Raw genomic sequence first — 16,471 nt, forward strand, 5'->3', positions numbered from 1 at the left:
TGGGGCTGTGTGTGTCGTGGGCGGTGTCGGTTTGATTGGTAACTTTAGCTACAATCCCATGAAGATGTTTTCACTGGAATTTTCTCATAATTTAAAGACAGACAATCTCCACCTGCAAACTCACCCTGTCTGTGTGCTCTGAGGGGTTCCCCTCTTGGTGTCTCCAGTGCAGACAGCAGAGTGTCTGGTGGTGGAAAGGAGAAAAGAGACGAGATTTCAGGCTTTCATATTTCTAACAGCATTCCCACTCTGAACTCCTAGACAGTTTTCAACATGACAGAGAAACAGACAGAGAGGGCCAGAGACACACTCACATATTTAATATAAATTAATCTGAAACCTTCTCTTTCCTCTCTCATTCAGGTATCGCTCAGCAATGGAACCAACATCCTTGCAGCCTCACAACCATCCCAAGACACATAATCCATAAAACAGATTTACTTTCTCCTCATCAACCCCTCCCACCCTTCAGATTCCAGCTGGTTTGTCTCATTCACTTGCTTGCTGCCTTTTGTCGTAACCTAGACCCAGATCATGCAAAGACTTTGGCATAAAAGTAACTTTATTCCCTTTGACACTAACAGGATGTTGAGAGTTTGCAAAATGCTGGTTCTAATTGTGAGCTGTTGGGTCTGTTTACTCAGCGTTTGTACTGACTGACTTGGCTTTGGCCTGATGAGCAGTTTGCTTGACATAAGGGAATCGTTGCCTTAAGTGATCCTCTTATCAAGTGAAGTGTTCCTAAGTTACTATGTGGGACAAAGAGGAATTTGGACCACACCATATGCTTAAGGAGAACAGACACCCAAAATGTACTGCCCGGAGCGGAAAGCAAAGTCCAAAAATCCCTATGTGGAGGAAAGGGTCAAAGTGAGCTATGCATAATTAGCGATAATAAACCAATGAGAAAAGAGAACAACATGAATATATCTTGGAGCGCAAAGCCCTGCCAATAAAAAAGTTCATGGATGTGAATTGTGTGAGTTATATAAGATATGAATATTAAATAACACTCAAAGGTGATTGGAAAAGAACTAATAAATATGTAATTTGGATGTGTAGAATATGTCAGACATTTTAAGGGATAGTCAGAGTTTCATAGGAGAAATCCCCTGTGACCCGCCTATGCCCCAGGAGAAGGGAACTGGACAGCACTTCTTTCTATATGCGATGGCAAGTAGCAAATATCCCAAGGGCTGTTGATGGGGCAGTAGATGGGGAGGGCTCTGAGTTATAGAGAATTCTTTGCCGGGTGTGTCTGGCTGTTGGGTCCTACCAAAATGCTCAGTGTCTAACTGACCACCATATTTGGGTTCGGGAAGGAATTTTCCCTGATGTCAGATTGGCAGAGAGCCTGGGGGTTTCGCCTTCGTCTGCGGTGTGGGGCATGGATCGTTAGCAGATATTAAACTAGAATAAATGGTGCATTCTCTGTATCTTGCAGTTGTTAGACCATGATTTGAGGACTTCAGTAACTCAGCCAAAGGTTAGGGGTCAAGTGTAGGAGTGGGTGGGTGAAGTTCTATGGCCTGCAATGAGCAGGAGGTCAGACTAGATGATCATGATGGTCCCTTCTGGCCTTAAAGTCTATGAGTAATTTCTTACTTTAACAGTAATTATCATTGCCAGGCAGGCTTTTGGTAGAAATAAAGGTTTGAATTAATCAACTGAGTGTCTTGCACCCAAAGCGTGTGGCATTCTCACCCAACAATTAAATAGATCCATCATCTAATTATGAGCCAATTGGCCAGAGCCATTCTCCTCCCCCAGTCTCAGAGGCTCATCCCAATTTCCCCTCCTAGATCCCTTCTCGGTACCTTTGAACTTCCTCAGAGTCTCCATTACAGCAATAGTTTTCTGGGAGAAACCACTGAGTCTCACTTCCAGTTCAGTAGAAATCTCCATTGCCTGCTGGAACTTCCCCTTCTCACATCTAGACAGAAACAATGTCACATGGTTTTATTTCATGTAGTGACTCATAAGTTCTGACTATTGAGTCGCTGCTCTAATGGGCCTGGAGTTACAATTCATCTACATCTCCCAGCCTCGGAGCAGGTGCAACACATGCCATGGCCATGAAACATTCCCACTTAAGGTCCCATTAATATTCTTCAGCTCTTGCCTGGAGAGACCAGCTCTGGAGATAAGAAGGGAATTGAGTCTCCATGCCAATTCACTCCTTGGCCTCTATGCTCTGAGGGACAGGAGGTTCCCATGCAAAGCGCTGTAGAAATCTGTCCACTAGGAACTACACTGAGACACCAACTCCCCCTTCCCCCCGCATCATTCCATACAGATATCAGGGGGGAAAGTCTTGTGACCACTGCTGCCCTGGGCTGAAAGGTGACCAGTGCCCCAGCAGTGACAGGCCCATATTCCATCCCCACAATCCTGAGGCAGCCAGTCCCCCAGGGATGTGACATCGCTAGGAAATACTTGAGGTCAGACTTTCCCACTGAATGGAGAACTCCCGAGTCTTCTATAAAAGGGTGAGAACCTGAGGATGAAGTTGATCAGAGAGATTTGTACTCAAAATATGACCTTTCCTCACACATTTGGCTGCAGAGCCCTGTGGAGATGTGGCTCAGAGCTTGGAGCTGGTTATTCTCAGCATTGTGAAGTGTGAGGGGGAGTGAGGGAGAGCCACGTACCTGCTCAAGATGCTTCTGACATCCTAGAGGAGAGAGAGAAAAGAATCTCAGTCCCATCTGACACACACAGGGGATCCTAGGGAAGGGATTTAGCAAGTACGGGGAAAAGAGCCCCTGCCCTGACCCAGAGCCATGAATTAGCTGAGCTAATCGGGCTTTTCCATCTCTAATATCTCTGTGTCTGTAACTCTGTAAAGAACAATAGTCATTCACACGTCAGGAATGCACACGCCAAGTTACATCGAGATCTCTGACTGCTGGACCCCATTGCTTATGATTCAGGAGCCCTCCCTTCCCTGTGTGGGGATCTGGGATGTTTCTCACTCAGTCTCACCTGCAGGAATTCACTCGCTGGCTTCTGACCCTTCCCCTCCATCTCACTGATCAGATCACTGAGATGGGAAATCTGCTTGGAGAGCTTACTGACATTTTCATTCTGTATCTTCACAATCTCCTCATCCAGCTTGTCCAGCTGGGCCAGCAGGAGTCGTTCTTGTTCCTCCAGGAACCACCGCAGTTTCTGAAATTCAGACACAATCTTCTGCCTCTTTGTTTCTGTCTGTTTCTAGAATAAATAAGGAAAGGGCTGGTCAGGAACATGGATGAAGCCTGAGGGCCTTTCATACAGTCTTACAAGAGAGAGTTTCTTTACAATCACTAAGACATCGGTGTAGGGACCAGGACATGAGCCATCAGGCCTATTGCTCAGAGGTGCAGTTGGAAGTCAGGAACTACAGCCAAAGTCAGACCTGAGTCAAAGTCAGGATCTCACCAAGGGCTGATGATGGAGTCAAGACCAGGAGTCATGGCAAAGCCTGAGCCAGAATCAGCATCTGGAGTCACACGGGGGATCAGGACTGGAGTCAGAGTCAGGCACCCTCGCGAAGGGTCAAGCTGGAGTCAGATAGCAGTACTGCAGGTCAGACCTGAGTCAGGAACAATGCCAGGGCCAAGCCAGAGTCAGGGGCCAGTCCAGCAGCAGATCAGGAGTTCACTCAGTTGTTTGGACAACTTTCCATGACTCCTGCTGGCGTAATTCATGCATCCGAACGTCTGCTCCAATCAGGAGCTTCGTAGGCAGATCTTCTGGTGGGCCAGAGTTCCACTAGCCCCTCCCCTGCTGGCTCTGGAGAGCAGACGGGTTGTGGTGACCATCTGGGACCTGTGGACTGGGGTTCAAAATCGGGGGTTCAAAATCTTTCACATCGTGGCACTGGACTCTACATTCTCATCACACGGGAGAGGATTTTCTTACAGCTTCCCATTTGACCCCAATGTCTCTTAAAGGGATGTCTCCATATCTGATGTGGTTTGGACACTGTGTCTGATGGCCTCAGAGGGTACATCTACACAGCAGCCGGCCTCCAAGCCCAGGGCAACACTCAGGCTCTTGCAGCTCACGCTACCGCACCAACAACAGCTGTGTAGACATTGGGCCTCCGGCTGGAGTGCAGTGTGGGAGAAGTTTTGTAAACGTCACAAGGAACAGTAATTACCTCATTAATTAAAACACATCTTAGATGCTGCAGAAGATGCTGTTGTCTTTCTCTGGGGAGAGAACATTTGTGATACACACACTTGTTTACACACACACACACTTAGAGTATCCCATGATCATGGAGAAACACACACAAGACCACATTCACCAAGGCCACAGAGAAATCGACCAACAAACAACCCTCCCATCTCCGTGTCCCGGCAGGTGAAGAATTGAAGGGTTCATGCACTAGGAAAGATTCAGGGCACACCCTGAATGTTGTGTAGGAGCAGTGCACACGCTGCTCCTTCCAAGGACATGAACCATGGGAAGTCGCCCAGAGGACATGAACCGTGGGAAGCCTCCCCGGACTGGGCTCAAGGCCCGAGAGCAAGGAATGTAGTAGATAGAAGCTGGTAAATAAGAATATTAATCAAAGTCATTATTCCTTTTGCTGTTTTCCTTTTGCTGTTGGAGTATGTAATGCGCATGAGTAGAAGGAGAATAAAAGAGAGGGTGGAAAGCCGACACGGCAGACCAGCCTGTTTGCTTGCTAAAAGCTTTGTTTGTCTTGCATTTGAACCACAACAAAGAATAACTGGCACCTACCAGATACTCCTGGCCTCTCTTCTCTCCAGCCTCTTTAAATCCCAGCAGCTTTTCTCTCTCTTCCCTCAGAGTCTGCAAATGGGCCTGGATTTTGTCCTGACAAACAGAAATGATTTGGTGGGTTCATTTTGAGGCTGACTGTCCCTTTGTAGGGGGCGTTTTTCCACCTAAAACGCAAGATACGTCCGTCTTCCTAGCTAGGCTAGGTGGGGGAGGTAACATCTTCTATTGGCCGAACTCCTGTTGGTGAGAGAGGCAAGCCTTCGAGCTTACACAGAGCTCAGCTCTGGGGAACATACTCTTTCCTAGACCTGAGCTCTGCCAAGCTCGAAGGCTTGTCATTCACCCACAGAAGCTGGCCATGAGCGGATATTACTTCACCTACCTTGTCTTTCTAATATCCCAGGACCAACATGGTTACAACAACACTGTGTACAACAGTGGGTTCTTCTAGATGTAGAACATCAGCGACACCAAGGAAATGAAACTTTATTTGTGGAAACTGGGAGTGTTTTATATTCAGAGTTGAGTTATTACGTCCACTTTTGCCATCGATTTAAACCGGCAGGAAACTGGTATCACATGGTGGTAAATCTATAAAGCTGTTTTTGAGCAGATCTAAGAAACAGTGATATCAATCCCAGAAGCCTCCGGGGCAGCCATATAAGCTGGGATGCTCAAAGGAACCCAACTCCATTGGCTTTCAGCCCTGAAGCCTGGGGATTGGACTGGTTGGACAGCACTGATCTAAGGCCTAGGGCAAACCCCATTAGATGTGTTGATTTGTGTTAGGAATAGCTGGGGTTTGCTCTAGTGCTGTCCTAGCCCCTTTCCCTGGCAATGGCCTCTGGGTAGCTACCCCACCGTCCGCAGCAAAGGTCCCGGAAGCGGTGGATTCTGAGAGATTTGCATAAACTGCAGCATGGGACTAACAGAACTACTCTGGCTAGTCCTTGCCCACATACACAACAGAACAGGTCAGACTGACACCGGTCAGCTCCAGCCTGGGGTTAGTTTTGCTGCAACCCAGTGTAATCCCAGTGGTACTTGGCATGGACCTGAGCTGTTTGGAGCCCTTTTGTGTGTGGACTGAAAGTGCTCGGGGTCCACACGGTGTTTAGCCCAGTGATCTGCTTTAGTGCAGGTTGGCAGCATCTGAGTTTAACCCCTCATGGAGCAACACGGGAGTTCAGAATCCCAGTGGGAAATCTCCTCTCCCTGCTGGACCTGGGGCCTTTATCAAGGAGTCTTTCCCTGCTAATGGCCGCACTTCATCACTGCTCAGTGCTGCTGGGGGGGCACTGTAGCCTAGTGGTTAGGACGCTGGACTGGGCCTTGGAAAAGCGGGATTTATACCCAGCTCTGCCACTGACCTACTGAGTGATCTTGGACAAGGCACTTCCCCTCACTCTGCCTCGGTTTCCCCTCCCACCCTTTGTCTCTCTTGTCCAGCTAGACTGTAAATGGCTCGGGGCAGGGATTGTCCCACACTGGGGTTTGTGCAGGGACTCCCACAATCGAGGTCAGCGCTCATCTGGGGTCTGTAGGGGCTGATGGGATGCAAATAACAATAATAAACTCTGTGATAAATCAGTAATAACAGCCACAGCTTGTAACTCCCGCTTCTCCAGCCTGAATGCAGCACTGTCACATAGACCGACCGGCAGCTCTTGTGAGTCAAACCTCACTGATCATTTAACAGCTTCCAGGCTACAGAAAGTTCCCTTAGTTCACTGGTGGGAGCCGGGTTTGAAAAGATTCAGCTGCTTAAAGAAAACTTTCCCACATCAGACAAATTTAAAATCCTCCTCTGTTGCCTTTCTCGTCAGGCTGGAGTCTCATTAATTTGTACAGCCTCTTTCATGCAGTGAAGGTCTACACACAGCTGAATAACACAATTACACCTGTCTCAGGCAACTTGTGATGCCAGTAACCTGTAATTAAAAGCCTAAGTTATTACACATTAGACTGGACAGCAACTCGGTACCTTGTACTCCTGGGCAGCTTCCTGTATGGGGACCGCCGTGTGAGCGCGGTGAGCCCGGGACTCTCTGCAGATCACACAGATGGGGGTTTGATCCTCTTCACAGAACAGTTTCAGAGCCTCCTGGTGTTCCCCACACACCCCGTCCCCTCTTACTCCTTTCGCTGCCTGTAAACTCAGCCGTTTGGCGATTTCTACGACATTTGCCAGCTGCCTGTTGGGCCTGAGGTTTCTCTGTTGCACAGTTTCTCTGCACTGAGGGCAGGAGGCGGCTGTATCAGATCCCACCCAGCACTGGGCGATGCAGGCTCGGCAGAAATTGTGCCCACACTCCAGAGTGACAGGTTCTCTGAAATACTCTAGACAGACGGGACATGTCGCTTCCTCCTGGAGACTTTCCACAGGGTTCTCTGCAGCCATGGCTCCCTCTGGGCAGTGGAACAGGGTAACTTATGTTTCAATTTCCTGAGTTCACACTATGCCTCACCTGCAGCAACAACTGGGTGTTTCCCTTCCTGGAACTGACTTGTGCTGTTGGCTAAGCAGGAATGAGCCCATTGTGAATTTCAGCCCTGGAGGCTTCAGTGAAAAATGTGCCACTAGGGCTTTGGTCCTGCAATCAGTCCTTTAGCTTGTGTGGGACTTGACAGGGGCATCCGTGGTGCTGAGCCTGCAGAAGCAGGGGAAAAGATCTTACTCTTTATCGAAAAAGATAAAGGAGAATGTTTGTTTTTATATTTAGGTTCTTAGACCTTAGCTGGAGAACTCAGGCCAGAAAACATAAACTGTTCCTTTTGTTTCTGAGTGACGAGGTTTCACTCTGGTCACGTTCTCGACCTTTTCTACTCTGCCATGTGACCAAGAAGCTTCCCATTTTATTCAAACGGGAGCTGAGATTCTCATGGTATCACAGGATTCTAGGAGCTGGGGATTTTTAGGAAACACACCGCGTACTGAAAGACTCAAGATGAAATCATGAGAATTTGTGGCAACCCCAGAGTGATTTGATGTGGAAAAGAAATGACTCTATTTCTGACTATTGAAGGTCCTTCTCTGCCTCCCATCCCTGTACCATATGTTTAGCCTCACAAGACTGCTGTGAGGTGGGGAAGTGCTGTGACCCCATTTCAAAGAGAGGAACATCCGGCGCAGAGCAGAGAAGTGACTGCCTGGAGCCACGCAGGAAGACTGTTACAGAGCAGGGAATTGAACCTGGGTCTTCCAAGTGAAGAGTTAAACCACCGGACCAGACTTTCTGTCTGCATTAGGAGCCTGGGAAAGGAAGTGTTACGGTGTATGGAAACCCCTTTTGGGGCAGGGTGTGGTTGTGATGCTACAATCTACCCAACTATCCCTAGGCTGAGAGCTGCATGACCAGTGGCCGGGGGAGGTGACTGCCGGGATAGGGGGCCCTGAGCCCCCCCTGCTCCCCCGGGTCCTGGCCCAGGGCCCAGTCAGCGGTGAGTGTGGTCACCCCCCAGTCAGCAGGGGTCCCACCGCAACATGCTGACCTTCCTCGGGTGGGAGATACCACTCGCACCACCTCCCTGGGCCACTTCCTACCGTGTCCCCTGAAGCCGGCGTCCATATGTCATCGGGGTCTCTGAGCTCTTCAGTGAGGATAGCTCCCTAGGCTTCCGAGTCCACTCCTGGGCAGGATCCTCAGCCACATGTCCTCCCTCCTCGGTGGTCAGCCTCGGATGAGCTGGGCTGCTCCCTTTTATACTGAGGCAGCACTTGGCACATGCCCAGCATGGTCTGAGGGGTGAGACTTCCACCATCCATAGTGTTGGGTTAACTCTTTCTTGCCTAGTGGGGGGTATGCACGCCCCATCACAGGAGGATAAAGACAAAGATACACGCAGGGAAAATATATCAACAAAGTTTGTCTAATAAACCTCTCACTGACCCTCCCACAATCACTGGGCCAGCCCTGTGCAAAGTCAGGGGATCACAGTGGACAGGAATCGAGTACATGGTGAGATTGAAAATAGATGATTTTCTTAGGCCTGCTGTACAATGCTCAGGCTGCCTCTGAATGCAGTCACAGTCTGTGTTCAGGGCCCAGCTGACCACAGCCCTTCCCCTCTCCTGGTCTGTTTGTGTTCCCAAGAGAAACTTCTCCACCTGTGACCGCTGCTTCTAATCAGATCCCTTGGGAGGACGAGATGAGAAACAGAGAAACAAACATCTCTCCCTCGCCCACAATCTCTGCCAGTCCCTGCTCCTCATCTGGTGGGGAAATACAGTAAAAAAGAGTCTGTTTGGATTCTAAGCTGGTGACATTGCTTCCTCCCCAGCAGCTCCCCCAGCTGGTTGGCTCAAGTTTAATAACCGAAACCCCACCTATGTGGGCAGTGGCTGAAAGTCCCTGTGTGGCTGTTCAGGCCCCTGTGGGGAATGTGCTGGGATCTCGGCCTGGTCCCTAGCAGGGCAGGTCTCCCTGTCACACATAAACGTAACCAGCAACTTCTGCGCTGATTGGCCCCTTTGTCAGCTGTGTCAGGGGAGAAGCCAAGGGCTCAATGGAGTGAGGAGCTCCTCTCGCCCCCAGGCAGGGGTGGCAGGGTTGTATAATTTTTGGTGAGGCCCAGAACGGGTCGAGTTTCCTTCCCCGCCCCCACCCGCCTAAGGCTCTGGGAGGGAGTTTGGGTACTCGGTGTGGGCACGGGGCTGGGACAAAGAGTTGGGGTGTGGGAGGGAGCGTGGGGCTGGGCCATGGATGAGGAGTTTGGGGTGCAGCAGGCAGGCTGCCCCAGGGCTGGGGGCCAGAGAGGACTCCCCACAGCCCTCTTCCCACCAGCAGCAGCGAGCTCTGGGGAGCGGTCCCCCTCCTCTCCCGTCCTGGCACGACACTCACCCAAGGCCCCAGGCTGCTGCTCAGGAGGTCCAGCCAGGATAAGCCCCCCACCCACAGTCAACTTGGAATCACCTGCCGGGCGGATGGAGCTGCCATGCGCCTTCTCCCTCCGCAGGTGTAGCAGCCACCTCAGCCTGGCCCTGGCGCTGCTCCCTTGTAGCCAGCAGCAGCAGTGGCCGGCCAGGGAGCGCAGCCTGGAGCTGCAGGGGGCAAGCACCCGCTGCCCGGGGAAGGCAGTGACGCTTGGGGGAAGTACGCAGGGATGGCAGGCAGGACCGGGGGAGAGACCTGGCCCCGAATGAGGGTGAAGCCGCTCCGCCCCGGCTCTGAATTTGCTGGAGCCCGGGCACCACGGGCCCCAATAACTCGCACCTCTGCCCCCAGGCCAGGCTGGGGCCTTTTGGCTGAGGGCAGCATATGTGAGGGCAGCTGGCATTGGGTCTCCTGCGTTGCCCAGGTAAACAGAGAACTGCAGACCCCAAGGGGCTCAGGCCACTTGTCCATTGCGGCTGCAGGGGAGGGCGGGGTGCGTCTGGGAGCCTGGAAGAAGCCACCTGAGAAGAGGAAATTCAAGTGTGGTGGAGAAGCCGTGATAGCTAGTGAAGCTTCTGGGGATGTAGCCAGTTCCCTGGAAACGATGTGGCAGGAACTGAACAACGTGGCTCACGGAGATCGTGTAGCAACTGAGGTGAGTAAAGCAGAGCCACACCTGTGACTACCCCAGCCCAGCTGTTCTCTGGCTGCTGTTGGCTGAAGTATTTTCTTTAAGGGGAAGGAAATCGCTGCTGCTCTGTTGCTGCTGAATGTATTTCTTCAGCTGTGTAGTGAGCCATCAAACACGTTCACCCTGCTGCTGGGTCAGGTACCTGGATCTTTCTCTCCGTATTTCAAAGCAGAGCAGAGTTATAATAGTGATAAAAAAAATCACAAATGTCAGGATACAATATATAACTCCTCTGACTGTAGGATGCAGAGTGCCCAGCTGGTTAGAGAAGTGCCATAGCAGCATGGTGTAATTTTGTAAATTTGTAGCGTAGAGCTGCCCTGAGATAGGCAGTTGGGGATGGCCCCTTTGCACCTTTCTGAGTAAATGGTGGCTCTGTTGATGGCTGTCAGATCTTATGTCACTCCACAAATGTAGGCTAAAGATTAATACAAAGTCTAGGTGAAATGTTACTCTTTATTTAGCTTCTTTAATCAGGTGGATTTTTACATGTCCACAAAACTGGAGCCCAGCTGTGGGACTTGTCACTAAAATTTCACCGCAACATTAATCAATATATTGAAATAGCTACATAGAACCACAACTCTGTATGGAGCTTTTCAGGATTGATGCTGCAGTGATCGATCCACCGGGGGACCCATCAAATCAACCCCTTGTCACTCTACCAGAATGAGATGAGTCAGGGGAGTCGACCGGAGAGTTTCTCCTGTCAACCCAGTGTGGTGTGGACCCCACGGTAAGTAGATCGAAGCTACTTCCACTTAACAACTTGCGTAGCTTAGGTTGACTTTTCCTTGTGATGTAAACCTGACCTCAGAGACAAGATCTTGTCTCCATCCCCCGTTGATACACAGATTGCTGGATTCTGCTGCTCGCCCACAACGCGTGGGCATTCTGACACCTCCTTCAGATCCTTGCTTGAAACACTCCTCTGCCAGGATGCCTACAAAAAACCTTTGCAGTGGTGAGGCAGCTGGTGTGCTGAGAGCACGGCTGATCATGCTGCCCAGGGCTGTCTCACTGTGTTCCTTGGTTCCCGCCATGTCTGTGTGATGGGCTGTACCTCTGTGTTCTCCCCTTTTGCAGGATTATGATAAAGGTTGTACAAAGTCTGCCTTGTGAGATATCATTTGAAATGAAGGTCTGGTCTACACCACAGAGTTAGGTGAACACAAGGCAGCTTACAGTGCTGTGTTGACACAACCAATTTGGGGCGGGATGTGGGGCGGGGGGGAAATCCCATGTCTGCCCTCAAAAGTCACAGGTGGGAAATTAAAGGGATATAGACAAGAAGCATGTTTTATATGTTTCATTGACCTTAAGTAAATGCAGGCTTACAAGGAGCAGAGAGGGAACTTTCATAACCAGACCACACGGCAAAAACATCCACAAATTTGAAGTGTTGTTCTGAAACGGACTAAAGTGGAGACACTGTCCATGAATTAAGGGGTGGAATTACGGTCTCACTTTCAGAAACATTTTATACACCTCTATCTCCATCTCCCTCTCACGTTCCCTTTCCTGTTCTCTTTTCTTTCATTTCATCCAGTTTTCCACAGCGTTTTCTCTAGCACTCGTTCTCCATCGGTTTAGTTCTCTGAGGGTATGTCTACACTACCCGCCGGATCGGTGGGCAGCGATCGATCCAGCAAGGATCGATTTATCGCATTTAGTGTAGACGCGATAAATCAACCCCCAGCGCTCTCCCGTCGACTCCTATACTCCAATCCCACGAGAGTCACAGGCGGAGTAGACGGGGGAGCGGCAGCAATCGACTCACCACCGTGAAGATGCCGCAGTAAGTGGATCTAAGTACGTCGACTTCAGCTACGTTATTCTCGTAGCTGAAGTTGCATATCTTAGATCGATCCCCCCTCAAGTGTAGACCAGGCCTGTGTCTCCCTAACTCTTGTCTAATCCGTGTCACAGATCATTCCAACGCAGGTGCCCTGTTCTCTCTGCTGAATGTATCCCCTCCCCTCTCGGTGCCTCATGAGATTTTCCCTTCTCAGGATTGTTTCGCCTTCACTCTTCTCATTTCAGTCTCCCCACTCTTTCCCTGGGCTTCTCTCCTTACTCCCATTTTACTTTATCTTCACCTTTTCCCACTTCATTTCTTCTCTCCCTTCTGGTGAAACCTGCCCTGTACCTGACTCTCCCCTCTCCACAGCCACCTCTTCTTCATCCAGCTGACATCTCCACACCCCCAACTCCCCAGTCCCTTGGTCTCCGTCCCCCAGGCTCCCTGCTGGTGCAGAGCCTCCAGCTTCTCCCCAAACACTAATTAATTAATTAATTCTGTGTCCCTGCCACCCCACATCTGCCTGTCCCCAGCCCAGCTGTTAATTCTGCCCCCCAACCCCCATAGCACTTCTGTCCCCAGCTCAATGTTCCTATTTTGCTCTGTTTAGGTATTTGGATGCTGTAGATTCAGATGAGTAAATTCACAGAATAAAGTTTATTTCTATCTTCTGGTCTTGGACTTTGTCACAAGGGTACTAGACCTGTACGGCTCTGCCCTGAAAGGCTAGACAGACCCACCAGCAAATGCCTTGAGGGGGCTTGAAGAAAAGCAGCTGTCAGAGTAACAGCCGTGTTAGTCTGTATTCGCAACTCAAATAAATTGGTTAGTCTCTAAGGTGCCACAAGTACTCCTTTTCTAAAAGCAGCTGGGTAACTCTAATCGAAAGCTCTAAAGGCAAAGTTTGAGGAATGAGTAAATAAAATCAAAGCATCAAGCGATGCTTTCCCCTGGCCACACTATTCTCCTTCCGAAAGAAATCTGTTAGCAACCTCCAGCTGCCAGGGAAGAGAGAGAAATGTGCCCGAAGGTAGCCAGCTCACATCATCAACTGCAGTAATATTATGGGCTGGCACCTGGCTGCACCATGGTGCTGCAGCAGCGTTTCTTTCCCAAACCAAATTATCCCTTTTTCTTTAAGTTCACATTCACAGTCTGAGTGCCTAGAAACCTGTTACACCTGCAGAGGGTAGGGTCAGGGGTACAAATCTGGAGTCATTTGGTCAAGGGGTGTGTGACATACAGCCCCTCTCAACACGAGCTGTTTCTAAAACGCTGTGAACTAGGTGTGGAATACCAGCAAAATCCTGTCCATGGCCGGTTGAGGGTTTGAGGACCTTGATAGCTCAGTCACAGGTGAGAGGTTTATCGCAGGAGTGGGTGGGTGAGATTCTGTGGCCTGCGTTGTGCAGGAGGTCAGACTAGATGATCATAATGGTCCCTTCTGACCCTAAAGTCTATGAGTCTATGAGACTCGCCCAACACACCCTGGAGACTGCCCTGGGCTGGGAGGCAGAAAAACACAAATTAATCTAACAGATTTATTTGAGCATAAGCTTTCGTGAGCTACAGCTCACTACTGTCGCTCACGAAAGCTTATGCGCAAATAAATTTGTTAGTCTCTAAGGTGCCACAAGTACTCCTTTTCTTTTTGCGGATACAGACTAACACGGCTACCACTCTGAAACCACAAATTAATCTGTTCTGTTGCGGCTGACCCCTGTTAATATGTCTGTATTTCTCAATCACTGAACCCCACGGCCTTTTGAAACGAACCTACCCGATCAGTTAGCTACACCTGCTAGAATTTTAGGCTTGGTGCATGGCCGAGCCGCACAACACTGATATTAGGGTGAGTTGATTCAAGCTTGGAGCATGGCATAGACACCCAGCCCTGAGACTGGCTTGACTGCTGAGAGCAGGTGAGTTCAGTGCATGGAACAAGCACAGCCCTGAGACTGGGGGCAGGGGAGGTAGCTGAGAATAGGTCGGCTCCGTGTGTGTCACAGGCACACAGCACTGCGAGCAGGCAGGGAAAGCTGACAGCAGGCCAGCTGAGCGTGCACACAGCTGGGGCATGACACGGAGGTAGCACTGACTGGGGCTGAGGAGATGCAAACATGTCTAGTATACAGCAGTGTGGGGACTGGGGTGGGAGCTGGCACACTGCGCATGGCACAGACACACAGAGCTGGCAAAAGGAGAATCAGGTGAGATTGGGGCGTCTGATGAGAATGGGCAGGCTCGGTGCATGACACAGATTGTGCCTTGGTTTCCCCATCTAAACTATGTGGGCTCTTCTAGGGTAGAGCCAACTTACCTTTGGCTTGCTTGGAGGTCAATAAATAAGTTTGTCCTGTACAGGGCTCTGGCAGGGGTTGCACAATTGCCCCCCGTGAGGGGCAGACGCTGTGAGGTGCATCAGAAAGGAGGACACTGCAGGGTTGTGCTTGGCGAGACGAATTTTGATTGATCTTCATGGGGCCTTGATTCCCGGTGGCGAGGAAGGGAAGTGAAGTCGTGTTGGAACATTGTATCCTGCTGCAAAGCCAGCCTCGTAACCAGCCACATCCCCAGCAGAGTTCCAGTCTCTGTGCTTTTCCCACCACGGTTAAGTTCCCTGTTCTGGTCCCAGGTGGCTGCTTCTCCCTCAGTCTGTGCCCAGATCACCCTCCTGCAGCCAGGATAGACAAGGGCCTTGGAGACTCTGTGTAACCCTTTACTAGGGTGACCAGATGTCCTGATTTTATAAGGACAGTCCCGATATTTGGGGCTTTTTCTTATATAGGCACCTATTACCCCCCACCCCCTGTCCTGATTTTTCATTTGCTATCTGGTCACCCTACCCTTTACCCTGAACAGGACAGGGGACCCCAGTGCCAGCTCCCTTCACATGCTGTCCTGGGCCACTGGCCCTCTGCCCTGACCTGGGATGAATCTCTCTAAAGGGGAGAGAGAAGCTCCATCTGCACGCTCCATTGATCTCCTGGCCTCTCATGAGCCTCACGTGGAGGGGGACGACCAGTGCAGACTTTGCTGGTTACCTCAGTGTGTGATGGAGATGCCTACGCCCCAGGAACCAGGGTGAGATCCCAGCACATTCCATGCAGGCCCCAGAGCAGCCGCCCAATGGACTTTCAGCCACTGGCCCCATGGACAGAATGTGGGTTATTAAACTGAAACAGACCAGCCGGAGAGAAGCATCTTTACTTGACCCCAACCCCCAGGGCTTTGATGCTCACTTTGTTCGCGAATGCCCCGGAGCTGCGACAGGCGTACCAGGAGGCCAGGGAGGCAAGCAGTCACTCTGATGGTGTGCCACGGACGTGCTGCTTTTACGAGGAGCTGCACGCTATCCTCTGCAGCGACCCATCCCTCCCCCCCCCCCGCCCCATGGAGACATCAGAGGAGTCTGAGTCATGGGCCGAGGAAGAGGTGGATGAGAATGGGAGACAGGCGAGCGGGGATCCATTGTTGGATTCAGGGTTTAAATTCAGCTGGAGCTGTCCGGAGCAGAGCTCTAGTCAATATTTTCAGCCACCCTGGAGGTTTCATAGCATGTTGGAGGGGGCCATGGGAGGCTCCAGGAAATAATCGACAGGAATTTAAACCCTGATCAGATTAAACTCTGTGGCCTAATCTACAATGGAACGAGACGAAGAAAGAAATAACGCTGCCTTCATTCTGGGGTTTACATACCCTACCCCTGAGGTTTAAAGACGCTTTCCCCGATCACAAAGGTACGTCCTTTATTTGTGTCCAAATTTAAAATAGAAATGTTACACTCCTAGCAAATGGCGACAGGAATGCCCCCGTCTGTCATAATGCGCTGCCCCTGGACCAGAGCATGAGGAAAGGTAGAGAGGTAGGACAACAACTGGGCTAGGTGAACCCGTCATCACAATTTGCTACTCCTGGGCCAGGAGATGGGGAAAGGTGGAGGATGGGGAAAAGGGGACAGGTAGCACATTGTGCAAGCAGCAGTTTGTAATGTTACACTGGCCAGGAGTGGGGCGGCAGGTAGCCCTCGTGACAAGGGGGATGGTGGATATGAGGGGGAGTTGCCTAGGTGGGTTAATTCAGCCCTACAAATAACCAGAGGAACCTAGGATTACCCAGGAAGTGTGTGGCAGATCCAGGTCTCCTGGGCTAGCACCCTACCCACCGGACCCACCCTTTCACTCTACAGGGATACTTGGGACAAGTAGCTATACACAGGGATTCAAAGATATAACAGATTTAAATCCCCTAGCATCAGGGCATGAGCCAGTGACTAACTGAGGGGGTCAGAGGTGTGAGGAGTAGAGATTTATTAAGGGGGGACTAGTCGGCTTTGACTTGACCACCCCAGGCCCCCCAATGCTG

At 50.6% G+C, this 16,471-nt stretch overlaps 1 protein-coding gene across 1 annotated transcript in view; it reads right to left on the reverse strand.

Annotated features, from left to right (window-relative positions):
• LOC119567729 overlaps positions 1–8,400 on the reverse strand; it is a 39,230-nt gene extending 30,830 nt beyond the window's left edge. Inside the window, exons 1-7 of the mRNA XM_037914971.2 lie at positions 8,285–8,400; positions 6,725–7,391; positions 4,738–4,833; positions 2,986–3,216; positions 2,652–2,674; positions 1,818–1,933; positions 125–184 (exon numbers count right to left, since the gene is read on the reverse strand). Coding sequence (XP_037770899.2) covers positions 125–184; positions 1,818–1,933; positions 2,652–2,674; positions 2,986–3,216; positions 4,738–4,833; positions 6,725–7,141 — 943 coding nt within the window. The 5' untranslated portion in view covers positions 7,142–7,391; positions 8,285–8,400. The remainder of the gene's footprint in view (positions 1–124; positions 185–1,817; positions 1,934–2,651; positions 2,675–2,985; positions 3,217–4,737; positions 4,834–6,724; positions 7,392–8,284) is intronic.
• Between the last annotated feature and the right edge of the window lie 8,071 nt (positions 8,401–16,471).

Source organism: Chelonia mydas, chromosome 14, assembly GCF_015237465.2.
Source record: "Chelonia mydas isolate rCheMyd1 chromosome 14, rCheMyd1.pri.v2, whole genome shotgun sequence".
Classification (NCBI taxonomy): Eukaryota; Metazoa; Chordata; order Testudines; family Cheloniidae; genus Chelonia; species Chelonia mydas.